This window comes from Uloborus diversus, chromosome 8 (assembly GCF_026930045.1).
Source record: "Uloborus diversus isolate 005 chromosome 8, Udiv.v.3.1, whole genome shotgun sequence".
Taxonomy (NCBI): Eukaryota; Metazoa; Arthropoda; class Arachnida; order Araneae; family Uloboridae; genus Uloborus; species Uloborus diversus.
The window spans coordinates 142,455,290-142,483,149 of NC_072738.1; the positions used below are offsets into that span (position 1 = coordinate 142,455,290).

General features: G+C 32.4%; 1 protein-coding gene across 1 annotated transcript in view; it reads right to left on the reverse strand.

Moving 5' to 3' along the window:
- Positions 1-3,295: 3,295 nt before the first annotated feature.
- LOC129227471 (uncharacterized) overlaps positions 3,296-27,860 on the reverse strand; it is a 60,698-nt gene continuing 36,133 nt past the window's right edge. Inside the window, exons 6-11 of the mRNA XM_054862039.1 lie at positions 23,434-27,781; positions 8,588-8,653; positions 8,389-8,436; positions 3,944-4,030; positions 3,713-3,793; positions 3,296-3,525 (exon numbers count right to left, since the gene is read on the reverse strand). Coding sequence (XP_054718014.1) covers positions 3,434-3,525; positions 3,713-3,793; positions 3,944-4,030; positions 8,389-8,436; positions 8,588-8,653; positions 23,434-27,781 — 4,722 coding nt within the window. The 3' untranslated portion in view covers positions 3,296-3,433. The remainder of the gene's footprint in view (positions 3,526-3,712; positions 3,794-3,943; positions 4,031-8,388; positions 8,437-8,587; positions 8,654-23,433; positions 27,782-27,860) is intronic.

The following is a 27,860-nucleotide window of genomic DNA, read 5'->3' on the forward strand; positions in this document are numbered from 1 at the left end:
ACGAAATATAGCCCAAATCAGTGTTTTTTGGGCCTGTAATTCAAAAACTTTCCCCAGACCCAGTTTTTGCCCGAAAATTGCACTTTGACCCTTTCTTAACCAGAGGCTAGTTCCGCCCTTGATCATTGCTATAATTAAGAAAATAACGCAAGGAATCAAAGAAAATTGGAGAACTACTGTCTGTTCTCGAACTCCGCGACTAGCAGCTGCGAACGGTTCCAATTGAAAAAGGGGTGATGGTTTAAGGAAGCGCACTTCCCGACGCGTTCAGTTTTTGCTTTCTCGTTACTTCCTTCTTGCTATCACCCCTGTTTTGATAAAAGCAGAAGAGACCTGACGCATGCGAAAATTCCAGTAAGGTTTCGAGTTAAAATATCGGACAGTAGTTAGACCCGAGATAGAAACTATGCCAATTAGGTTTCAATATCAGTCACTTTGATAGTTTAGAAAGATCGAACATTCACGTTAAAGATATATAAGGAAATTTTGCGATGTTCACCAGTATTGTTTTTTGGTTGACTCCTTGCATTATTTTTCAAATAAACAATAAGGCTTAACGAGAAAATTGTTCGACTGCACTACGTTCCTTACGATTGCTGTTGAAAAAAATACATTTTTTTTTCTTTTGGTAACAATAACCTCTTTCGAAACAATTTCAAAAAAAAAGAAAGAAAAATAATTCAAGAAATAAAACAATTCTGCATAAGTGAAAAAGAAAAAAAAAATTCAGAAAAAGCAATGAGAACAAAATAGAGTAATAAGAGTATTTAAAACAGGAATGATAGTGGACTCAAGTAAACTGTTCTAGAGACATTGAAATTTTCGGAAACCGAGAGGAAGCCCCCCACCCTTCCCAGTAAAAACTCTTCAATATGCATTAAAAAAAACCCTTGAAATCATTGAAAAAAAAAACTTCTTAAAAGTTTTTTTTTTTTTTTATAAATAATTTTTCAGTTTTAAAATGATTTTCAGAAACGGCAACTCGAAAATTTTCAGTTCACCAACACCCCTAGTATAAAGCAAAAGTTGAGAGTAAAATAAAACAGAATATGAAGGAATAAAGCTTAAGACTCAGAAATTTTCTTAGTGGCCAGTGACCACTAGACTCCAAAAACTTAGTGGCCACTCGCCAAGTTATGAAACACAAATTTTGGGGGGAGGGGGGGGGGAGTTTTTGCAACTTTCATAAAAAAAAAAATAAACTTCGCACATTCTAAAAGAGAATTATTCAATACTTTTTTACACATGGAAAATATAAGTTAAAAAGGAGCTTTGATTTTTGTTCAAAAAAATGAACTGAGAAGTCGGCAAGAAACTGCATTTTAGGTGAAATAGTTTCAGTGAATAGCAAAAATTCCATTTTTGTTGACATGAGTTTCCTTTAGGTTTGTACTCAAGGTGCTTGTTTATGGGGTTGCACCACATTTTAATTAAACATCTTATCATTTTGCAACAGAATCATAAGGTTTTCTTTTTTTTAAAATAATTATAAAAGTTAATAAAAACATTACTGCCGTGTATATTTCAAATGCTACTTTCTAACGAACTGAATTTCCATAAACAAAATTGCTGTAAGTGTTCCTTTGCTGGTCAGACTACTGTAACTCAAATGTTTTCTGCTTCTTTTTGTGAATAAAATCATAATAATAAAAAGAGTTAAATAATCATATTATTCAAGAATATTTACTTTTGCTTTGAAACTTCGTTTCCAAACAGCACTTTTGATTTAGCAGTCTGTTGATTTTCAAAAGATTCTTCTGCTTGCTTTTGTTTTTTACATTAAAAAATTAAACAAATATTCTTCAAACTTTTATAGGTTAGTTTGAGAAACTGCTTAAATGTAAACCTGAACAATATTCATACAGAAAGTTATTGAGTAGTTGAAAATTTGCCTGGCTAACTGCAAATTAAAAAATTAATTATGAAGTGTGACCCTTGGTGAGAAATGAAAAAGACTGTATCCAGCTTCTTGTTTGAGTCATTTTCAGAAATGGGGGGCGGGGATTAAACTACACTCATGACCAAAGATACGGTAACAAACATAAAATATGCAAAAACTGAAACACTTTTCAGTGTTGCCATGAAATTTGGCAGAGATATATTATAATGGGAGAAAGAACAAAGAAAAATAACAACATGGAAAAGATTTTACTTGGAAATTGAGAAACAGGGTTCTTCAAAAACAGTTAAATTATTAATCAGTGATATCGAGAAAAGCCTGTATAACATGGAGTGTGACCACCACACACTGAAATACAAGCATCGCAACAAGCTTCCATGCTGTTTATGAGGGTGTCAATAAATGCTTGGGGCAACAAAGCCCATTCTTCCAAAATCATGCCTTTTCACTCTTGGAGGGTATTATGAGGTCAGTTATGCTGTCTATCCTAGACCAACCCAAACATATTCAGTAAATTACCGCCCATTAGCCAGGGCAAAAATACGTGAAATACACCGCCAGCTCAGTCATTTCCAGCCGAGGACTGCAGTTTCGTGCTTATTAGCACTTATCAGCCTGGCATGGGAAAGTGACTGAGCTGGAGATGGAAAACCTCTTAAGAAAGCCAAGAGTGCGAAACAAACTGGTAGCTAATATAGAATTAGCAGACCAGACGAGTGACCGAAGCAATGGTTCGGTTCAACTCGAAGATTGAACGCAAGGCAAGGTATATTCAGTAAATTACCGCCCATTGGGGCAAAAATACGTGAAATACACCGCCAGCTCAGGGCGGTAAATTACTGAATATACCTTGCCTTGCGTTCAATCTTCGAGTTGAACCGAACCATTGCTTCGGTCACTCGTCTGGTCTGCTAATTCTATATTAGCTACCAGTTTGTTTCGCACTCTTGGCTTTCTTAAGAGGTTTTCCATCTCCAGCTCAGTCACTTTCCTATGCCGGGCTGATGAGTGCTAATAAGCACGAAACTGCAGTCCTCGGCTGGAAATGACTGAGCTGGCGGTGTATTTCAACCCAAACATGTTCAATATTATTGAGATCCAGAGACCTTGAGGGCCAGTCAATACTGTGAATTTCCTCTTCCTCCTTCCTCAGCATGTTTGTGATCTTAATTTCGGACGTGTGTATATTTGGGTGCTCAAGGAGGGTTCTTGAACCGCCCTCAACCCCCCCCCCCCCACTATCTGAATCAATGCTTAGAAGGAGGTCAATTTTTTTTTTTTTTTTGAGAGAGAGAGAGAGAAAGAGTGACATCATCTGTGGACTACCCCAACCATACTTAAGTTAATTGCAATATATAAATGTTTAAACAATTATCAACAAGAAAATACATCAAATAAAAACCAAATATTTATTATGAATACAATGACATGGTTACAGATAATACTATCTCATAAGAAAAAAAAGATACAACTTTACATATAAAAAGAATCATATCATCTCCATATTTATTAAACTGGTTTGAATTCTCATCCTTATATCTTCCTTTCATCATCTTCTTTTCTTTCTTCAGAACTATTCCCAATGATATCAGAACCATCCTTGTTTTCTTCTATAATATCTGAAACTATATTTAATAAATAAATACATAAATTATAAAGATGGAAAGAAAAAAAAATGAAATTTGCAAAAGGTTTTTCATCATACGTTTCCTGCACATCTTTAAAATAATTATAAAAGGGATGAAAGATTTTTTTTTTTTTTTGATAAATAATAATTTAAAGAAACAAATAATAATTATCAATGATAAGCACCCAATTCACAAGATGCAGGCTCTTCCTTGGTATTTGTTGAAACTATGAGCTTGTCAGGTACAGATTCTTCCGTTTTCACATCTAAAATATGCAGAAGAAACATAAAACATTAATATAAAATGATTTCAATCATTTTATTAAAAGCTAAATATATTGTTACCATACATATAATTTCTTTTCATATACACAAAAGTTTTAAGCTTAAAAAATAATAATAAGAGAAAAATTTACCGGCATCAACTTTTGCCAGTTCATTTTTGCAAGTTTCATTTTTTTCACAAACATTTTCTTCTTGAACCTCACACACTTGAACTGCACCTGTAAAAGGAAAAAAAATGGTAAAAATTCATATTTCATTTCATACATCTTAGACACTTCATTTAAAATGACAAGTAATTTTTTTAGCAAACTACTCATACTACTAAATCTGTAGTATTTTATTTCATAAATGATTAGTAAATTCAAAAAAAAATTTTTTTTGCTTACAATATTGAATGAAAAAAATTACAAAATTCTACAGACATGAACTTTAAAAATCATTTACAATATACAAAACATTGAACAGATCTATGAGACTGCCAAGTAAACTAGTACAATACTTGACCAGAAGCTGAATTTACACTTGTACATACACTAGAACCCCCATTACAAGTGAGAAAAACATGCCTTTCACATTATAACATTAGTATTGTAAGTAATCAATATTCTAAAAAATCTAGACAAAACAGATTACAGATTTTAGCTCCATTCTTTTTAACAATTAAATATATATCTTGAGAAAATTTATCATTAAAAAATATGCCAAAAACATCATTTCAAAAACCAAGTGTGAACTAGGGACTGTCAGTCATCCAAATGGATGGAAATTTAAAAAAAAAAAAAAAAAAATTTGCTTCAAAAAGTGGCAACACTACTGTAAAAGAAGCATTTTAGTTGATTTAATCTGACACAAGTTGCATTTTCATGCAATATGCTTACTAGTGACAACTTTACCTTCATTTTTTCAGTTAGTGATTTTATTCCCTGCCATCCGCACAGTTTTTTGAAAACCAGTAAAATGTAAATTAAGATTTGATGATATAAGAGGGGATCCAAAAAGGAGTAGTGGGGCAGGAGGACAATGAGTTGCACTATACACTCCTGGCAGATGTGAGAGAGGAATTTTAACTACACTACAAGATACTTTTGTTTAGTACACATTTCTGCTGCCAGGAGTGTATAGCGCAACTCATTGTCAATTCAGTGCCACCTGTGCTGTTGACCTGACTCGTTCTGCTAACCTGCAGCGATTGTTTTTGCTAGAGCTGTTTTGTTCTTGCTTTGTTTTATATGATGGCAAGCTTAAATAAACTATGTACAGATGTGAAATTTTGCTTTATGTTTGATGAAAATGGTTACCTTAGAGCTTGATTTAGCAAACTTTAACCGAAGATTTAGAAACAAAAGGGTTGCTGCTAAGTTTGTTTCTCGGGCTCAAACTGACAATCAAAAAGATTGCAGAGTTGAAACATGTCGTTCGTGGTAAGGTGCTGCCTCACGAACCTACTCGCCTGACCTGGTTCCGCACAACTTTTTCTTATGTCCATGAAAGGAAAGAGGCATGAAAGGATACCGATTTGACAACATTATTGAAAAGGTCAAGAAAAAAAATAAGAAAAGAGATGTCAGCCATTTCTAAAGATCTTTAAAAATTGTTTCGAAGTGTAGAAGCAAATGTATTAGTTGGAATGGAGATTTTGAGGGGAATACGGTTGTTTTGTAAAAAGTTTAAAAATATATGGCTTTAAGAAAGTAATTCCGGTTTCTTTTGGGTCCCCAAAAATTATTCAGATAGTTTAAATGAAATTAATTTTTTGAAACAAATGCACCGCTAGCTTTCCCGTCTTTGTAGAGTCACCCACATAGAGATTGCACTTGGCTAGAAATGAGTAATGAAAAATGATTTGATGCAAACAAAAAAAAAAAGAAAATGATATTGTTGGCTACTGAAATTTGAAATTGCAACAACTAAAACCAAATGTAATGTGCAAAATAAAAAATAATATACTATAATATGCCATAAAGTGGGGAGAGAAATATTTACACCTCACAATACGCTCAGAACCGATACAGGATTAAATTTTAGAAGTTCATAATGAATATTTTGAAAATGTTTCACATAGATTCTGTGAGAATCTTATTAAATATCACCTAACTGACCCAGGGCTTGATATCATTTTTGGAATTAATAATGTAGGTAAAGATGAGCCATAAAAACTCAGCCATGTTTAAAAAAGACTTTTGGGCTGAAATTTGAGAGACAATTTCAGACCAAATGCAGCACAATTTTGTAAATATTATACTTTCTTCCTACCAAGAAGTAAAGAAAATAGTGAAAGGAATAAACATGGCAGAGCAGCTCATTAAAGAACTTATAGCTATCTTTAAGGACTTTCGAATAGAAATTAGGTCTTTATAAGGACTCTTAAAATCTTCAAAGCAGATGACTGTGCAAGGTTTTCTTAAACCTTGAACAGTAAACCTTAAATACAAGGAGAGTGTTAGTAGACATTGAATCAAATGATGTTTCATTTTATTGAAATTATGCTCTATATTATTAAACCTAGACCATATTGGTAAACTGAATTTAAACAGAAAATATACGCACAAAAGAAAAGTAATTTTAGCCAAGAAAAGCTAATTAAGCAAATACAGACACTATAATATATGAAAAAAGTTGAACAGAAGAGGCTCCATGGATTTTTTGCCGAAAACAAAAGCAAGATTCAAAAGTATATTTCTTAGAATATTAAGAGACATGATGGTATCTGTAGAAAATGGATTCAGTGATATACGGAAGCTTGGTGTAAGGGGGCTCTACAGTAATATCAATAACAATACTTTTTTTTTTTTTTTTGTAAAGGAAAGAAGAAAAAAAGCATATTACAACAGTGCAAAGAAGCAGGTAAGATTAGGTGAGAAAAAATAGTTTTTATCACCAAGATTTTTTGAAAAGAAAAGCTGAAGAGTCAAAAGACATTTATGACAAAATCGTTTTAGATCATATAATTAATTTGTGCAATTACATAGTGAAAACATAAAAAAGAAACATTTTGGTTATATTTGCAAAACATTGAGAGTCCCCCCCCTCCCCCTCTTTTTACATAACTGGTTCACAATTTTATGAAATGGAAATGGGAGAAAAAAAGTAATTGTTACAATATATGGTTCAAAAGACGAGTGTGCAGGAACAAATTTAGACATTTCTAGTTTAAATTTATCACAAGATAATGCTTAGTTCTTTTCTATAATGTTTAATTATACCTGAAAAGTACATGAGTAACGAAATTGAATTCAACAGAAAAAAAAATGCATTTGTTAAGTTTGGGTGATTTAAAAATAAACAGAAACATTGATTAAAAAACGACACTTCATTAAATTTCTAAAATACCAACATAGTGAAAATCATTTTATCTATGTATATACTAGGGTTGAACAAAAAAGATAAAGTCTACAGTCCCCTCTCCTCAAGAAAATGATGAAAAGAAAAAAAGAAAGAAAAAGGTGCCCTTGAGTGAAGCACAAATTTAAATCATGGAAACTTTAATTTTTGTGAGCCATTTTTTTTCAAGGTAGCATGAGTGCTTGCATCGATCATCAATGAGGAACCTGAGTAGCATTAGAATACCCTCGCAGAAAGTAAACCAATAGTAATCTAGATTAATAAAACTTTTGTGCATGAAAATTAAATGTGTCATTAGTAATACATAAGTGTTTGACATGTTTACTTTTTATACTAAAAACGTTTGAATTTTTGTACTGTGATATTTGGTTCTTGTACATATGCTTACAGTAAAAATAAAAAGTATAAGAGTCAGTTAATGGAAAAATAAATGAAATCGAATCAAAAATGTTTACAAAAAAAAGGAAGAAAGAAAAAGTTTAGTTTAAATTAACATTTAATAGGTTATTTAATATATTCATTGAAATACTGTTTCAACGCGTTTCAAGGGGCTGGCCGCAAATTTCGTTTCTTGTAATGGAATACAAGTAATGTATTGGAAATTAAATCGGGACTGAAAATCTATTTCGTTGAAACGGATTTTTTGCTGTATTGATATTCGCTACAATGGAATTTCACTATATTATTATCAAAATCCAATTTTTTATTTGTTCCTAAATTATACATCGTGAAATTTAATATCAGAAGTTACTTTCGTCCACAGTTTAATAGCAAACACATGTAAAATAGTTGCAAACATAATTTTACAAAAATAAAATAAATAAATAAATAAATTTGCATTTTATTCTTTAAAAGTAGCTTTCTAATAACACTTTATGCTTATAGTTTGAATCATTACTTTATAGTAGTGTGAGAAAAAATACAATTACTAAAACTTATTACTTACGTAATGTTACAAACACAATTTTATAAAACAGCAACAAATAGTGAAAGACGGGTTCCTTTAGTTATTAAATTGAAAATATTAAAAGGAAGCTATTGCTAAAGTATTTTTTTGAAAAATAAATGTCTTCTGAAACGAACTTTTTAGCACTATGAAGTAATTCTTCATACATTTGTGTGAACTAATACCTATTTAAAATGTTTTCATTAAAATACCAACTGGAAAAAAAAACTTCCAGAAAAAGCAACTGTTTCAAACAAAATAGAATTGATAAGGGGGAAATAAACTTACTTGATTCAACAATTTCATTTTTTTCTGTCTCTTTCTCAACTTCATTACCTAGATGAAAGAGTTTTCTGTATTACATCTTATTTTCAAGGAAAAATTAACGAAATAGAAAGCAAGATCATTTGATATTGTACACAACATGTTAAGTTAAAAGTAGCCGAAGGAAAAAAGCAATATCAATATGGTTTAACCAATGACATACCTTTAGCTTCATGAACTTGAGACACAGTTTCAGACATGCAGGTTTGGTGGCTTACACTTTCACTTTCTATTATATAAAGTAATAACTGATCAATGCATGGTATTTCATGTACTCTCCAGAAAACAATAAAAGAAAACGGGTGACAAATAAAATGTAACTTGAAATTACAATCAACTAATATTTGTATATGAGGACATTTTGGATGGAGTTTAATTATCATATTTAAAAAGATGGGGGGAGGGGGTTACCTTTAATGTCGATTTTACAACTAAACAAGGTCAAGATTACAAATAAATTAATAAAAATTATTGACTCAATGTCTATATATATTTCGAATATAAAGTAAGTACCTTAAAGTTGGTCGTTCAACACAAATAAAACTTTGTGCAAAAGCAGTTGATTCACAGTTTGATGTAGAGAAACAGTTTAAAGATTATAAAAAGGGAAATTCAGAAGCATAAAATTCCTTGTGAATTAATTTCAGATTTTTTAAAGAATAAAGTAGTTCAAACACTTATATTTGTTTACTTATGTTTAAGTGATTATCAACATAACAATTTACTTTTGAAAGGGAAAAAAATAATATTTTTCACACAAAAAATTGATATTCCTACCTCTAAAAACATTTCCATTCATATTTTGCAAGGATTTTAGGCTTGTTAACAAATTAATATTCAAAACCCCAACTTTTTTTAATACAGACCTTTTTACACTTCAGAAAATTAATAATTAATAAAGGAAAATAATCATAAGAATCATATTTTCGAAGAAAAAAAGTTGGTGAGGGTGGAAGCCGTATTGCGGTTTTCTCAGAAAGAAAATACGAACTGTTAATTGTTATTCAAAGTATAGAATAAGCTAGTTTTCAAAGAGATTTTCATACTAAGTATTTTGTAAAAAGATAAGTCCAATAAATGAAATTTAAAAAATAATAGTAACAATTTTGAGAGTCACGGTAATTTGTGTGCGTGTGTTAATAATGTTTAAGTGCATACAAAGTAGGTTAAAATGGTGAAATATGTGGCAGAAGGTACCAAAGAAACATCAATAAGTAATAATGTAGAGCCCATATAATGACACAAATCAATTAAGTGCAATAATAGAAGCAAAACAATTCACCAATTCATTAATCTCAATTTTTCATAAGCATTCATTCACAAAATACAAAAGGCATATAGAATATTATCCATATTTTTTAATATAAAACATTGGGAAGAAAAACATACATCATGCAAAAACATACTTATATACTTATTTTAATGCTTTTTGTACAACACTATTTGTTTCTTGCAAAAAAGGATCTGATCAACTCCATATTATTACATCAGGATAAAAAGATTTATTGGGAAATTAAAAGAAACTAATGACATAAGATTTTAAAAAACAGCATGTTAATTAATGTCGAAGTTCAATAAAGGAAATTCAAAATTGCACCTGTTCAAATGTTTACTTTTAATTTATACAGCTGAGCATGTTTTAAGAAAGCATTAAAGATATCAAACGACACTTAATGGATGGGCAGCACAAAACTAGGGTTTTACCATTCTGAGAGGTAACATGTAGATTCACATATTGGATTGAATTTTAATTTAAACATGAAACAGCATATCCTTAGACAAAATGGTTGGTTAAATCTGAGATATTTTACTAATTAATTTCTGCAAAAAATGTCCAGAAAGAAAAACAACCATCCATTAAATGTTAAAATGAACAAATAGAGCAAAAGGAAAATTCTTTAAATGTTGAATCACATCTCTCAATTTTACATAGTTTGCAATTAAGAGCCATTTAATTCCGATGCCATTAAAAAAAAATCTAAATAAGTACATCACTCAAAGATAGGTCAAAGAATGATGCTTTATGATAAGTGATGTATTTAAAAAAAAAATTTTTTAAAAATTGAGATATATATTTTAACTGTGTACAAGAGCTTAGAAAACTTCATGGGTAAAAAATAACAAGTCGATGCAAAAACTAAAATATGTGTATATAACATTAAAAGTTAGAAAAAAAAGTACAAAAGCCTAAACCAATCATTACAGAAGAAAACCACGAAAAATAGCATCATTATCTCAAATTTTATGAAAGGCAGACAATTTCTTAAACAAAACTCGAAAGGAAATGGGCATTATGCATAATTGTCTAAATAGGGAAGTTTTCGATTTTTCAATTTTATTTTTATATGATAGAGTAACATGTATGAACATCATAGGTGAAAAAAATTTTTCGATTCGATAAGTAGTTTTTTTTAAATTAATTTTTTAAGTTAAAGCACTTGTGACTTCAAATGGCATAGGAAGTCATGTGCTCTTCCGATAGGGGAGAAGCCGAAGGTCAGGCATTCGACTTCGAAGACGAAACGTAAAAGGCTTATCTCCTCGCGTTTCTGGAACATTAAACTTCTCATCCTCTTGGAAATATTCGAATATCATCATTGATGTTACATGAGGAAAATTATTTAGATTGTGCTTTAACGAATTCGGTCTCCATAGTGTGTTCAAAAGGATTATTGAATTTCTAAAAAATATAAATATCAGCACGCTCAAAATGTCCCTAGCGAAAACAAGGAATCTTCGGCAGAAGGCTGCCCATTCGTGCCCTGTGACGTAGGCTCGTGACGTTTCAGAAGAGCGCACTTTTGAGCGTGGATTTTTAAAAATTCATTAAAAATTAACCACGGTGTTTTAAAATTCGGCGATGGTGAATTTTTTAGTTTTGAGGGTCAATTAACAATATCCAATAGCCAAAATATGAACATTTAATAGGTTGCAACTTCCCTATTAAACATGGTTGAAGTTCCAGCAGTACTTAAATAAGCTGTTGGATTACATATTACCAGAGTATTTCATTTTGAGTTGGGCAAAATTATGTTATTTTGTTTCACAGATCTATTTTTTTGCACACACACATTTATTTATTTATAACTTCTTATAACTGCATGAAATTTTCATTTCACACTATAGTTGGGGTAAACCTAACCTGGCAGTATTATATGAAGGCTATACAAACCCTAATCACAGCATTACAATGCTGCCAGATAAGATTTGTTCCAACTAAAGTGTCTCACATAGTGTAGGTTTCCTTTAAATGTACAGTAGGTGAAAATGCAATTATTTACAAATTGAATACCTGTGTTCAAAAAAATCAGTTTTAATATGTCCCATTACAATCTTTATTCCTTCAATACCAGTATCATTGAGAAAGGAATTGAATGATGAGCGGTACAAGGTTGCAGATTTTTTCATGGTTCCTGTGTTGACATTTTTCCTGGTCTGCAAGTAATACAGCTTTCTTTATCCATGCTCTCCTTTTCTTAAAAGCTAAATGGCATACATTTATGGTTGATTGTACATCAGTGATCTTGTTTGAATACAATCTTCTCCACATTCACCTGTCTCAATTTATGACAACAGCAACTTAAACAGAGTAGTTCTGCTGCTCCTAGGTCTTGATTAGACTTTTGTATTCCAATTGTGCCCGTCGTTTCTAATTTTTCCAAGGGAGGATAAAGGATTGATAACAATAGGTATTATATTGAAAACCAACAAAAACTAGTGTGTAGAGTAGCAAGCCTCCACGTGGTGCAGCCCGAGTAAAGCTAAATCTGCTACAGCCATCAACGAGGAGACTCCCGCCCACATACACGTGATGCATTTGATTTTTTAAGCCAGTAGTGTTAGGAAGGGGGTGGGCAATTGCCCCCTCCTGAGAACCCTAAATGACGGACCTGGTGAGCTCCTGAGCACCCTAAATGACTTCCTATTGATCTTCAATCTCCAGCTCTTCTCATTGGTTCATGAAAAATCTAAATCCACCGAATCAGCACACCTAAGCTTCAGTGCAAATAATTCTACATAAAAGTAAAATTACACACTTTTTACGGAAAAAGGTGAAGATAATTCAGTTACTTTCTTACTTCCAGTGTGAAAAAAAAGAAAAGAAAGAAAACACAAAACTGGAGAGGTAGGTTGTCTTTTTTTTTTTCCAATGACTAATTTTAAAGCTTAGAATATGGGTAGCTCTTGCTACAGATGTCTAATCAACCTAAATTTCAATGTTATGTCACAAGTGTTTCTTAATATCTATTTTTATTCAGTGGTTAATGATAACATAACAAAATAAGAATTTTATAAAAGTATTTAAAAATGACAACTTGTGATTGGAGCAATAAATATATTTAGCAAAAATAATGGTAACCAAATAACTGCTAATGTCTCATATTAATTTAGATTCATAAAACAAAAAGAACGAGATTTACCTTTTTATAACTGTAAAGTGTCTAGTGTGTTAAATTTAATAAAAAAGAGCATGGTACTTCAAAGAAATGAGTGAAGGGTATTTATTACATTTGAATTCACATTAACAAAATGGCATTTTAGGTAGCAAATATATTTTTTTAAACTCATGTAGTTAGTCATTATTTATTCATTTAGTTTAACATTATTTTTACACTTATTTGTTTATTATTATCATTATAATTATTCTTTTTATTTATTTATTTATTTTTTTAAGAAAGGCCTAAGCATTAATACCAACTTCGTTACAAGTTTATGTGAGGTATCTGTCTCACACATGACCATCCAATTTGTGCTTCAAACTATCTTAAAATGCAACATTTTAAAATGTAATGTTAATTTTATTATGTACCTTGTTCATAAAATATATTTATTTATTCTCAGAAAAATTGTGCAAGATATTAGCACAGATCATGTGTTGCTCATTGCATTCAGCAAGGCATAATTTGAGATAAAAAAATTTTAATCCACTGTTCTTGACATTTTTTTTTACATCAATGTCAAACCAATTAATTCCAGGAAACAAAAGGTACAGAGAAATGAAGAAGATGGTGGCGTCGTTAAATTTTAAAATGCATGTTCACTAAAGATGTACTTAACCAAAACGTAATTATAAAATTACATACATGTTAATACAGTAGCTTTAGAGCTGCACTAAAGAAACATATCAAAAGGTGGAGGTAATTGGTTTAATACTGGGACAATCATACAAGTTTATGACACATATCTTCTTTTGTCTCCCTTCAACAGAACGAGGTTTTCTTGAATATTGAGGAATTTGAAAACATTTGTACGATTAAAAACCAATCCAGGCACTTATGGCAGTGATATTGAAAATAATAATAATAATAATGCAAAAGAGTTAATTTCTTGACCTTGATCATGCTACATACAATCCACTCATTTGGTTGAGCCCATGTATATCATCACAATTGATATAATTGATTTAAAAAAAAATTGTTTCTGACAATTACTGCAGCAATCAGTTATTTTATAATAGTTTTATGCAAAATGTTCAAGACACTGATTTTTAAAGGGTTTTTTTGTTTACACCAGTGTACACAGCAAGAGTTTACATTTTTTAAATCTTTCTTAAGCTTTTGAGAAACATATGGTAGTTGAATATTAGCTAACTGATGAGAGTTCTCTTCAACTTAACAGTATTAGCAGTATTGCACAAAAAAATAAATAAATAAATAAATAAATAAATAAATAAATAAATAAAAGAAGTTCCCCTTGCTGACAAAGAGAAAGAAAGCTTCTGAGTGATAAAACTTTTTGTTTTGGACATGAATAATAATTAATGCTAAAAACAACACAATGTTATTGACTCCTATTCACTAACAATATGCCACATAACAAGTGTTTGCACGAACAAAAGAACAGTCCAGTCGAGCTACCAAAAGAAAGAATGTATGCAAATGAGAGAGAAGAGTACTTCCAAAGCACGTAACTCAAATCTATGGCAGACTTTTCGACCATGTTTTTCATTACAAGTTAAACTTACATTTTTGCACACATTACGTAATGTTGGGGGAAAAACGGCTTTACATTTAAAAATCAAAAAAATAAATAAATAAAACTTACAAAAAGCCAGCAAACTAACATAACTGTTTAATGAGCGATCGCATCTCAAAGAAGCTCCAAATGATTGTTATGGTGATTAATATTCAATTGCTTTTTCAGCATTGTTCAAAATACATCTCCAAATAAAATTTTTTGACAATTTTCACTACAGTCAAGATAGGTGAATAAGATTCAGTTCTCCATGGTTCAGTTATCCACTGTTGGTAATTTAGTCGTACCACATTACTGCAAAATTCACGAGACCATAAAAAACTATTTCATGCTTATTCGATAAATTATGAAGCAATAGTTTATTCACTGTACCAAACAAGTATTTCATGTAAAGCAATATTTCGGGTTAAGCAATTTCACATTAACGATTTTTGACTGTATTTTCTACTTCCTGTTCTTCCAAGCCCGTCTCCTGGGGTAGGCAACCTGCGCCACCCACCGCCTTGGGCGGCAGATCTTAAGGGTGGCAAATTTCATGATGGCAAAATGTAAGGAGGTAAAAAAAAGTGGGGAAAAAATAAACACTCAAATTTGTTTCTTAGTTTTTCTTTTTTTGCAGCTCAAATTGCAGCAATATGTGTGAGTATGTTCCATGATTTAAAATTCATATATATATATATATATATATATATATATATATATATATATATATATATATATATATATATATATATATATATATATATATATATATATATGAAAACGTATTAAAGAGGAAAAACTAGAATACCATAAACCATAAGCCTAAAGATGTGCAAAGCAGCCAAACAAATAAGCCAGGTAAATATAAACATCAATAGAACAACATTGATGTTTACATAATATATATATATATATATATATATATATATATATATATATATATATTATTCAATATTGCCTGGGGCAGCAAAACTACTAGAGCTGGCCCTGTGCTCTAAACAAATAGAAAACCAAGGCAAAAAACTGAAAATAACGTATCTAGCGAGGCACAACTTCGTGAGATTGGTAGTTATAAAAGCAATTTGGTTTGAACATCAATGACTGTAGTTTATTCAGCTGTAACTGCTTGTTAAAATAAAATTTCACTAAAAATGAGAATAAAAGGTGATACTGACAAAATAGGATGAAAGAATAATTATTTGTTTTGGTAAGAAGCAAATCCACATGCCCACAACACTCCTTTAAAATGTTCTTATGTGTTATACTGATATACAAGAACTATTTAAGTGCCTTACAAAAAGAAAATTTTGATGCTTTTGCAAAAGAACTTTCAAATCTATAGAATACGTTGACAAAAAGATTACTAGCATTACTGAAAAAGGAAATGCGATCATAAAAGTAAATAGCCTAGAAAATGTCACTCTCTTTAATTCCCTCCCAAACAAAAATGAAACTATTGCTTTCTTCCACATAATCAACTATTGAATGCATTCAAACTGGAACAAGCCATGGAGTTCTTGAGAAGAATCTTGAGCAGAGGCAACTCTTGTTTAAAGAAAAAAAAATCAAGCAACGTCTGACCACAGAATGTACAGAAAGGTAAACATCCGGATTACAGGCGGAAATGGATGCATCTATTAGATTTTAGAGAGCTCAGTGTTTGCACATGTATGTTAGCCTCTAAATTAAGCAGAGTCTTATTCAAATGAGCGGAATGTGTGCATCAAATTCTTACTTTTCCCCCTCATTCAGATAGATTCATAAACTGGATGTCTTAACTGGACGTTTGCCTATTCCATGCAATCCGTGGTTGGACTGTACACAGGTTTTAAAGTTTCATCAGGAAACAAGCATTGTGGAGCAAGATGATGCTCACACATTCCAAATACACCTTTTTTTGCTAAAAGTGTTCATTAACGACTTTATTACGTATCAGCGAGACTGTGAAGAATTTTAACTGCAAAAAAGAACTACAGTATAACTTCGATTTAATGATACTTGATTTTGTGGTTTCCTCAATTTAACTATACATCTCATGCAACATTCACATTGCGTCCGCACATCCGTCACTGACGTATGCTTTTCTCCCGAAAACCAGTTTTCAGCCGGCGTTGCCATGACAGCAAGCCGTATTGTACGGGACCTGTCGACAGGACGAGAATCCAGATTTCTGACGTCCGTAAAGTTAGGAGTCGCATTTCATTGGTCTCAACGAGATGAGCGTGCTCTCTTTATTGAGTGAGAGTACTGACATGTGGTTTTTTGGCGTTCGCAATGCATGAATGCTTCTCCCTTTTCGAAAAACGTAAGGTGGCGGAACGTGATGTGCGGACGCTGTCCGACCGTAAGACTGTCGGAACAACTTTCAATACTAGATGGTTTATTTCTATGACTATATGATTGAATATCAAAAGAGGAAGACACCAGACGGGACAAGAAACCAGATATCTGACGGCTCTGACATCCGTAGAGTTGGGGGTCGCATTTTATTGGTCTCCACGAGATGAGCTTGCTCTACCTATTGGGTGAGACTGACATGTGCCTTTTCTGCGTTCGCTAAGTATGAATGATTCTCCCTTTCCGGAAGACGTTAGTTTGTCCGCTTTACGTGGCGAACGTCATGTGCGGACGCTGTTTGAATTACGCTTTACTAGTCCGGATTTGACTGCATTGAATGTCTATACTCCTCGATAGTGACCTTGATTTAACGAAAACTTTACCGAGTCCCCTGACAATCGTTAAATCGGGGTTATACTGTATTTTGCAAACATAAAGGTATCTTAGTTACTACTGTCTGACCACCAAAGATATGGAAAGGAAAACATCCAGTTTAAGAGGGAAAAGGACCCATCCATTAGTTTGCAGGGATGTCAGCTCTTGCAGATGTTTATTCGACTCTGAATTGAGTAGTCATATTGGAATGAATGAAACTCAAGCAACAATTTTTTCCTTTTCCCCTCTCACCCAGATACACTCATCAGTGGCGGCGATTGGGGCTTATAAGGGGGTGGGGCAGGGAGAGGGGGGCAAAAAGTATTAGACAACTAAAAGACATGGGAGTTTTAGCAGCAGCAAAAAATGAAAAAAAAAAAGGAAAAAAGGATAAAATCTTGTTAGGGCTGCACTTGAGGGTATTGAAGCAGATAAGTGGAAATTGATGTAAGTCTCACAACTTAACTCACATTTTTCTTAAGATTTTGATGAATTTGTATAGAATAACTTTCCCTGACAAAATACTTAAACATGAATTATACTTACATTAGTTACCCTGAAGCATTTAGAGTTGTCACAAACACTTGGCAATAATTTCATTAAACAAGTTGCGTTTGCTTAAGTAAAACAATTGATTTGACTAATATTTAAACAGTGAATGCATAAACTAAAAGATATTGCATGTGTTAAATAATGTTTTGTAACCTTGTTCTAACCCTGTTGAGTTAACCTGAGAGCAATATTTTAAGCCTGTCTGTTACTGGCAGGGTCGAAAATATGTTTTCGAAAATATCCGATATTTTAATATATATCGAATATTTTGATATATATCCGATATTTTCAATTAGCACTAAGTAAAGTCTTTTAAATGCATCCTCAAATCTCTTTTTTTTATATTATAATTAAAATACATAAACTTAAAAATAAGGTTTCTTTCATTATTTATATCTAATATATCGAAAATATGTTTTCGAAACTATCCGATATTTTAATATATATCGAATATTTTGATATATATCCGATATTTTCAATTAATACTAAGTAAAGTCTTTTAAATGCATCCTCAAATCTCTTTTTTTTTTAATATTATAATTAAAATACATAAACTTAAAAATAAGGTTTCTTTCATTATTTATATCTAATATTTCGTTTTACATTTCTATCAATTTTAATGGACTTAACTCAGCATTATTAAATTATTATAATGCTGAGCTATTATTAAACTATTAAATAGCTGTTTTACTCATTTTTCTTCTGTTGGCTACTTTTACAGTTGTATAATTCATCAGAAATAAATTTTATGCATTAGTCAGTGCACAGTCATACGACATTTACTTTTTTTCTGAGCAATGTTTAATATTTAATTAGGCACTTTTAATATGAATTCAAATTGTTACATTACATGATTGTTACATGTTAATTTTATCAATATAAAATACAAGTTAAAAAGAAATATTGTATTACTTTGTTATATTAGTGATGTATTAATACATGTTAACAATCTAGTATATAACTTTTTAGTTATTTTTAATAATAAAATGAACAATAATAATAGTAAATAATTTAATAATAATAGTATTTAATAATAATAGTAAATGAATATTACTATGATTAATACACTTTTTATATTGAAAATACCATTGTTGAAAAAATAAATATCGAAAATATCAAAATATCATATTTTCAAAATAAATATCGGATACATATTGTGATACACAATATCATGATATATATCGACTGATATATATCAGTGAACCCTGGTTACTGGTGCATAGTAAATAAGTACGTAATAAAATTTTAGTAACTCTTGTTTTTAAAACACACAACAGCCCACAGGAGAAAGTACATAGCAACCAGGGCCTGATTAACCTCTAAAGTAAGAAGGAGCTCAGTGTCAATTTCAGGGAACCCTACTTTTTGTTTGGAGATTTCTTTTTCGAACTCTACATACATTGAAAGCAAACTCAATGGTGTTACATATTTACAAAAGTGGTCCAGCAGAATTTAGGTTCAAGATTTATGCCCCCTTCCTTCACCGACATAGAAATTCTGTATACATTGTCTATGGTTGCGTTGTAATTCTACGGTTAGTTGCTGAATCATACGAATGGACAGGAGCAAAGTTGTCGCAATATTTATGTTTTAATGACAGCAAGTCACTGCAGTATTTTTCTCTTGTTTTGACAATCTCTCTCAGGAAAAGAATAAGCATTCAGAAACAGAAAGTGGAATTTTTAATCAAAGTTTTAAAGCCATTTTTGGTCCTTCCAAAAAATTCTGAAAGGAAGCTCAAGTATTTTCACTGATCGTATCACCGTATTCAATTCCTTTCAGTAATTAAGCCTCAACAGCAATCCACCCATTTATTTAAATAAGTAAACTGAAAAAGGAATAAAAAAATCCTGTGCAATAAATACAATGCAAAAGTTCATGTTTTCAAAGTCCCAGAATTTCTGCAGGAATTCTTTCACCCCTATAGTTCTATTCCTTTCTGTTGTCTAGAACTATAGGGGACATAACTTACCATTCAAGTCTTCCAAGGCTGCTTCCCTTTCTCCCACAAAATTTCATAGATAGCAAGGTCCTTCATCATTTTGATTAGTTGAGTGTCCTTAAAGATTATCTCATTGATTTTTGCTGCATGCAATCTGTAGAATTTCACACTAAGATAAAGGAAGACTATCTTTGTTCATGGCTTTCACGAAGCACTTCATTATTCTTCACAGATGGGCAGCGATTGAAGCAGAATGCTCTGCTAGAACAAAGGTCTCCAACTCTGAGCCCAAGGATACCCTAATGCCCATCGATTGTTTTACATGTGCCTGTCACTAAGCCATCATGATAAAAAATAGTTCAGTTTTCAACAAAATGCTTTGAAAAAAATTCTCTCACCCCATCACAAAAGTAGAAACATTGACCAACACAGAGAGAAGCAGAACGGGGTTGCAACCAATCTTCTTGCTCCTTTTGCCAAATCTTTCATCAAGTAAATTCTTATTTTTATAAATAAATGTTTTTGTACGTAATTTGTATGTATTATTATGTGCAACTGTTGATAATACCTTAAAAAATAATGGTACCCCCTGTCCGATTGGTACTCTGAAATGATCTCTTAGATACAGAAAGGTTGAGGGCCCTTGCACTACAGGTGTATTTTTGACATGTCTCTATCAGAAATTCAGATTTCATGAAGGTCATTAAAGCCAGTAAGAAGAAAGGGAAAGAAAGAGAACATTTTCGAGTTTTGAGTAAAATGCATTCAAAGATGCGGTTCTAGGTAGGTTTCCATTGAAAAGTTTTTCTAAATCATGCTATATAGCAGCTTCTACCAGGTCAACTCGTAATAGCTCTTGCCCCAAGGCAGAGGAGAGGTTCGCCCACCATTTGTACTGGTTATCACCAAATTTTTAATTTTGCCACTTCACTTACATCCCTTTGCTTCTCACTGCCTCATTTGTGTTTCATGTAGTGTGTTCGTTCAGTATCTTGAAAGCAAAAGCTAATCTCAACTTTTGTAGTGATATTCATGTTAAGCAAGATAAATTACTTTAAAAACAACCAAAGCATTTTGGTGTGGGTGGTGAAGTTGTTTTATACTCTTTCTTGACTGTATTGGGCTCCAACATAAAAACTGTTGGAAGTATGCCTAGGCCTGGATCAGGTTTAAAAAAAAAAATAATAATAATAATACGAATACAAAAGTGACGACCAGCAACAGGCTCTGGGCCCAGCTAGGCTGGTCCTAGTCAATTTACAATCCCCAGTGAAGATCAATGGCCCTCTTAAAACTATCTACTCCCTTGCTCATTACCACCGCTTCTGGTAAGCTGTTCCAAGGTTCCACTACCCCGCTAGAATTATAATTTTTCCTAATATCCATGTTAGCCTGAGATTTAAATAGCTTAAAACAATGACCCCTTTAGCTCCATCAGGGTTAAAGCTGGGTTCAAAAGTTCATTAGCATAAAAGCTAAAATTTAAGGAAAAATTTTAGCAAAATGCTAAAATGTTACACATACTCATATATTTACATATGCCTCAGTGTGTTTCGTCTTCAGTTGAAAATAAAACTCATATTTTATCTGTGACATCTTTGAAGAAATAAATACAGCACCTATTTTTTTAAACGCAAAATTAAAAAAAGAAAACAACATGATTGGTCTTTAGAAAGTTTCAGTCCCTCCTCCTAATAAAGCAGTTATTGGGGGATATAATGCCGGATGAGACAAAGTCTCATTGAACTTAATAGCTGTTTAATCATCTTTGCTAAGATTTAAAAAGATTAAGTTGATCATGGCCATGCATGCTTCCTCTCTCTAGGATCATACATTTCTTTTTTTTTAATGAATTTTTTATTTCAGCAAAAAAGCAAAAATGCATTGCTTTGTTTTCGCAATTGAGATGGTGTTTTCGCATTCTGCGAAAACTGCGACCATAGCGGAAACTCTGGCCCCATAACATCTTTCATTTTAATAAATTTAAACAACAGAATTGTGTCCCCTCGGTCTCTTCTTTGCTCAAGACTGTACATTTTTAGCATTCTAAGCCTGGAATTGTAGTCTAAATGAGAAAGTCCATTTATGAGAATTGTAGCCCGCCTTTGAACCCTTTCCAATACATTAATATCTTTCTTAAGATAAGGAGACCAAAACTGAACAGCATACTCCAAACGAGGTCTTACCAAACTTCTATATAAGGGCAGAAGAACTTGTTTCGATTAGTTTGAAATAGATCAATTGATAAACCCAAGCATCTTATTGGCTTTGTTACTAGCTATGCTGCACTGTTGACTAAACTTTAAATCCTGCCTTATTAAGATGCCCAGATCAGTAACTTTTTCTGCCTGACTAATGACTGAACCTTGTAAATAATAACTTGTACACTTAATTCCATGCCCTAAATGTAGCACTTGACATTTCCCAACATTAACAGCCATACCCCATTTATCAGCCCACTCCGTAATATGATCTAGATCCTCTTGCAGCTGATTTGCTTGTTCTTCATAACCTACAATCCCCATAACTATGACACCATCAGCAAAACAATTCATGTTCCCAGAAATATTTTTATGAATATTGTTTATAAAAACAATGAACAAAACAGGCCCTAACATTGATCCCTGAGGAACCCCGCTTAAAACCTCACTCCATTTAGAATAATTTCTCCTTACAACTACCCTTTGTTTCCTTCTGGTCAGCCAGTTCTTTACTCAAATGAAAGTTCTCCCTCCTATTCCTATATCAGTTAATTTTCTAAGTAGAGAAACATGCCGTACCTTACCGAAAGCTTTTTGAAAATCAATGTAAACAACATCTACAGGCTTATTATCAATACAGCTAAAATTTCACGTCAAGCTGAGGCAGTGCTCAAAATTTAATTTGTTGTTGAACTGAGTTAATCATTGCATTCAGGAATTAGTTTCATTCACCACATATCTTTGGACAAGAAGGAACTTGTATAGTGAAAAAGTACATGCCCATTTTAAAGATGTGGCTGCATGAACCCTTTCAGTTTATAAACCTTTTATCAAAATACAGTAATCTCTGTTGAATGTGATTTCAATAGAAATAAACAAATCCCAAAATTAGTTAAATTTACTAATTTGATTACCAAAGCTAAATTTACCAGATACTGAGTTTCAAAAGCAAGTGAAACAACTCATCTTACATTTTTGTACTGCATACTGCCATTATAAAATAAAAATTACACATAATTTAACAACACTGCATATTGTCTAAAATGTTTCAGAAAATCATTTATAAATTGCTCACAATCAATATTTTTTAAAGCCATCGGTTTGCTGTTGTACTCCACTCTTCAATGATTTCAATGTATTTCTCATTCATTGGCAGGAGATGGCTCAACATTCTTCATCTGACTTAAACGTTCCATAATCCGTCCATTTTCCAGCAACAATTAACCATCTGACAACTTCACAATTTTATTAATGCAGAAACTACATAGATATTTTGATTAACTTCCCATTCATAACTTGGAACTCTTAAGATGTTATATCAGAAGGATTTTTCATCACTTTTTCAATGCTTTTTTTGAAAAATCTAGAGTAAGCAAAGCAGTTTCTGATCGTTTCAGCAGAAACCCAATGTAATGATCACATAAAGCGATAATTTTAACATACAAATGAATAGACAAAATCAAAACCGAGTGATTTTAATAACAATAAGTGATTGATAACATAACCCACAATCACGTTAAGCAGAGACTACTGTATTGAATTTCTCTTAGAAAGTTCAACTGATTAGAAATGATTTAGTTTAGGGGAAAAAATGTAGAAGTCATTCTGAAAAAAAAAATAAGAGTTGAAAAAAAAAAAACTTACTTGAAAGATCATCTGAAATAGGCTGCAGAAGCAATTTATCATCTGACTTCAGCAAAAGAGAAACAGTTAAATCTTCACTCAATGCACCTTGTTGGGAAACTGAGTTAGCATTTTCAGCAACACCAGGTGCATTGACAACAGCTGGATTACTTATGTTTTCATCAGTCAAGCACCTTTCAGCAACAGTTGTCGCTTCTTTATCAGTGTTACTTAAATCCGTTGGTATGGATTTTATCCCTGATAAATCAACTGAAGAGAGTGCGTTTGGAGTCAAATCAGGGATATTTACAACAGTCTCCGTGCCTGAAATTTGCTCATTAAGTGCAGAGATGGAGGGTGATGAATCAGCCGAGCATTGCATAATATTATCAGTAGATGTTTCATGACTGTACAGCAGGTCTTTTTTATGGTCACTCTCAGACTTCGACTTCTCTTTTAAATTCTGTGATTTTTCCACATTGACCTGCCCTGTAAGAATATGTACATTGTCATTTTGATGCTCATCTTTTTCATTTTCTTGTATGTCCAAGGTTGTAGAGTTTCCATCAGCTGTAGAATTTTCTTGTTTAGAATAATGGTTAGAGCTTGAAGTTATGCAAGCTGAAGACAAAGCACATGCATCATCCAGTACAACTTCAGGAACTTTCAAACTACTTGGTTTTTCACTCACAACTAGGTTTTCGTCATCAATTACACTTTCAGGAGGGCAAGAAAAATTGGCTGAACCTAGACTTTCTTCAAGACTTACAGAACCACAATTGTGAATTTTTTCACCCTGTTTTTCAAGTAAGTTCTCTTCCTGTTCTGGCTCTGTAGCTGCACTTAAATCAGAGCTAGGGTGTTCTGTTTCGTTTTCAGAATGATTAAGGCCTGCACATTGATCCTCATCAGTAGTACCTTTTGATTTATAACTAGATGAAAATTTCTCATCCAAACATTTTGATTCACATAAATTCTTTACATCAGTTGCATGAAGAACAGGGGGAATTAAATGTTGTGATTGAGCTTCATCATTAAGTACTTCTTTTTTATCATCAACTATTTGTTGATCATTAGTTTCAACATCTTTTTTGATAAATGTAACATCTTGGTCTACAGTAACTGGTTCAACTTTTGGTTCAATATCAGAAATGCTAGAAACAAGATTTGTCCTCTGGTCTAAACAACTTGAGGATATATTTGTTTCATTTGAAATTACATCAGAAGAAAGTTCAGATTTAATATCAGACTCTGTAATCAAACTGGATTGACTTGACAAATGTTGAATGTCTAAATTTGAATTGTGCTTTTCATTTTCAATATTGTGAACATCAGGTTTATCAATAGGTTTATCTTCAGAAAGAGAAGGTTTATCAGATGGACTAATGTCTTTCTTATTTTCTTCAGTAACATTCAAACTACAAGATTCATCATTTGCACATGCATCACTCCTTTGACTGATGGTGGTACTTTCACTACTTTGTAAAATTATACCTTCACTTCCTTCAGATGCGTTTACATCAAATTTAACAACAGGCTTATTTTCAGAAAGAGAAGGTTTATCAGATGGATTAATGTCTTTCTTATTTTCTTCAGTAACATTCAAACTACAAGATTCATCACTTGCACATGCATCACTCCTTTGACTGATGGTCGCGCTTTCACTACTTTGTAAAATTACACTTTCAATTCCTTCAGATGTGTTTTCTAAAGAACTGCTAACTCCAGAAAATTTACCATGGTCATGTGACTTTTCAGAAGAATTTACTTCAAGAAGAGAAATATTTTCAGTGTCTGAAGGTTCAACTGTTCTGTTCTGAAAAGAAGCAGACTTTGCATCAGAAGTTATATTTATACTTCCCAAATTATTATCTTCTTTTTGAGCAGATGAACTGTTATCATTTTTGTAAGATGTACTTAAATCTTTCTGTGAGTATGAGTCTTTAGCCTTTTCTTTATCCTCCTTTAGATCACAGAATTTTTGGTCACTGTTTGTATTTTCTCTATTTGCTGAAACTGGAATTTCTGTTCCATCAGTTGTAGTTTTTGACAGACAACTGCTGTCCACAGTTGCTTTAGGAAGGTTACTACCTTCAAGTGATGGTTCAGATGCAGATATATTAGGAGGGTCAATCAAACCATTATCTTTGCCAGGAGATTTAGGCTTATCCGACTGAAATCCACTACTGTTAGTACTCATACTTGACAGTTCACATTTTCCTTTCTCTGCCTCAGAGTTTTGGTTACTGCTCATTTCTTTATTTAGTGAAACTGCAATTTCAGTTCCATCAGTTGTACTTTTTGAGAGACAACTGTCATCCACAATTACTTGAGGAAGGTTACTACCTGCAAGTGATGGTTCAGACTCAGATATGTTAGGAGGATCAAACGAATCATTTTTTCCAGGAAACTCAGGCTTATCCAACTGAACATCACTACTCTTTGTATCAAAACTAGCACTCACACTTAACAGTTCACACTTTCTTTTCTTTGCTTCCGGCACTGAAGAAGACACACTGTTCTTCTCAGCACAAGAAGCATTTTTGATGCACAGCTCTTCGTCAACTTCACTATTTTCATTTTCTACATTCTTTCTCTTTTCTCTTGTCATTGATGACATTGTAAAGAATGCTCCGAAATCCACATCTGTAGAAATTATTTTGTCAGGTTCATCAGAAATTTCAGGACTTGCTTCTTGTATTTCCTTTTCTAAATTATTACCAGTTTCTGTAGGTAAATTACTTAACTCTGAAGAAACTTGAGGTTTCGGGTCAACTGCATTAATTTTCTTTGATTCAGTAGTAGATACAGAACTCCCAGACATTTTGGATTCATCCGTGTTAGCTCCAGGCTTAAAAATTTTTTTGGTAATATTCTCATTCTTTTTGGAGGTATTAGAAGATGTTTGAACACACATATCATGTTTAACTATAGAACTTGGTTCTGATTTACCAGATTTAATGCTATCCTTAGAAGGAGTAATAGCTTTATTGCCTGTTTTTCCATCATTAGCACAATTTTTTGTACTGACATTCACCACTGGCAAATTGCTATGTGAATGATGTTCTGTTTTAGTTGGCGAGCTTTGATCAAAAGAACTTTTAGCATTTGACATAGCATTTAAGGTAGGAGCAAAAGGAACATTTGAAAATTTTTGGGGAGATGTAACAGAATATTGAGAAAGATTGTGTTGGCCTGGACCTGGTAAATGAACATTACTCTGTGCACATTTTAGAATAACATTAGGAGGTGGCACCTGCAGAGGTGGAGGAAAAGGTGGAATAGGCAAAGTGGACTGCACAGCACTCCGACAGGTTTCCGGTGGGGGGTATGAAGGGTTGAATGCTGGCACAGAAGATGATGTATACTGTATCACATGAGGAGCACTTGGGGCAATGTTTACAGGAGACATACCTTGTGCACTGTTAGGAGAAAAAACTTGAGATGGTGCACTAGAAATCCCCTCTGAGTTTTTTTGTGTGATTGCTGACTGCATTGAACTGGTATTTCTTGTTGTGTTGGTATCCCTGGAAGGACTTGCAACATTTTGAATCAAATTAGCTGGTGGCGGTTTTGGAACAGCTAATGGTTCAAAATCATTCCTATTAATGCCCAACATAAGAAAATCCTTCTCTTCTTCGACGGAATGCTTTGCAGGATGGATGTTTGTCTTGGTAGCTTTTGCTTCTTTCTTTGATGACGGTGCAGGTGGAAGTTTAATTTCAGATAACTGAACAGTTGAGTTTGAAGTAGTACCAACATTTTCTGCACTTTTTTTAACAGGTGAGTTATCAGTTTTTATAGATGGTAGTATTTTTGCAGCTTCTTTGGGTTTATTTGTTTCCTTTTGTGATTTTTCATTTTCTAACTGATTGGGGGTTTTAGGTTTGATTACAGCACCAGTTACAATGACTTGAATCTGCTTTCCTTCCTTTTTAGATTCTGCTGCATTTTTTACATCATATGGGGAGCCTTCTGTATGCGATTTGGTTTTTAAACGAGACTTATAATTCGGAGCTCGCCCAATGAAATTAGGTTTGGCATTAGTCTTAACTTGTTTGGAAATTTCTGAATTTTTCTCTTCCACCAAATGCAACTTAATGTTAGATGTTGCATTATCGTTCTTACTGCGCTGATTGCTTACATTATCATCGCATAATTCTGTAACTGTTTTCTCATTTTGTTTTTCAGTCTCGATTTGTGATTTTATTTCTTTAACTTTCTCTTCTGATACCTTTTTACGTTTTATAGCTAAAAGCTGTTTTTCTTCTTCTTCACGTTTCCTTCTTTCCTTTTGAAAATGAGCTTGCTCGAAACTTCTAACTAAAACCTTTATATTTTCATAAACTGGATTTTCTTTTATATGAGTCTAAAAAAAATAAATAAATTTAAAAAAAAACATATTATTTTTTGTACTGACTGAACATTTACAATTATAATGTTATGAA